The 666-nt window shown below is 50.6% G+C and overlaps 1 protein-coding gene across 1 annotated transcript; it reads left to right on the plus strand.

Moving 5' to 3' along the window:
* Positions 1–263: 263 nt before the first annotated feature.
* On the plus strand, positions 264–605 carry Pmar_PMAR005446 (hypothetical protein; the record flags this gene model as incomplete). Its single annotated transcript, XM_002787051.1, has 1 exon — positions 264–605. One exon carries the CDS (start codon positions 264–266, stop codon positions 603–605), a length of 342 nt encoding a protein of 113 aa, XP_002787097.1.
* Between the last annotated feature and the right edge of the window lie 61 nt (positions 606–666).

Here is a 666-nt window from a genome sequence, read left to right on the forward strand (position 1 = left end):
TGCCGGTAGAGTGAAGAGGACCGTGTTCGTTCAGGTGCGTCACAATTGTTGAATTCTCATCAACAAACTCTTCAGGTTAAGTCTTATTCGTAATGTCCTATATCTATGCCCTTTTCTCGTTTGCCATTGTGACGCAAGTCCTGGGACACTCTGATTCCTCTTTCCGGGTCGTTGCTGACTACCCAGCGGGTTGTCATGGTGGGCCTGGCCCAGGGGAGGGAAGCGACATCACCGATCTGTTAAAGCCGTCCTGCATTTACAACATGAAGGGCGTCACATATGAAGGAGTTGTTAAAGAGGCTGCCGGGATCATTCTAAACACCAATCGGCCTGGGCATTATGGCAGCATGCATGTTAACGTCACTGTGTCCAAGAAGCCTGGCATCGAATGCAGTACGCTGGTGGAGACGTATGGTTGGGCTCACTTGAGTGTCGGTGATGAAACCCGAGACTTTTGGTGGAACCCAGCCCCAAGGAAGGATGCCTATGGCCTTGGACAGCTCATCCATATTGCTACTATCGACTTTGGTTCTATCCCTGCTGCTAACGTGAGAACGTGGACTTCGTGGCATGGTCTAGACGGTACATCTGATTGCGAGGGTTGAGTCTAATAGCCAGTCAGAAGCCCTCCTCCAATGTACCCAATCCTTCATTCTTCACCGGACA

The sequence above is a fragment of the Perkinsus marinus genome (assembly GCF_000006405.1).
Source record: "Perkinsus marinus ATCC 50983 genomic scaffold scf_1104296930478, whole genome shotgun sequence".
NCBI lineage: Eukaryota > Perkinsozoa > Perkinsida > Perkinsidae > Perkinsus > Perkinsus marinus.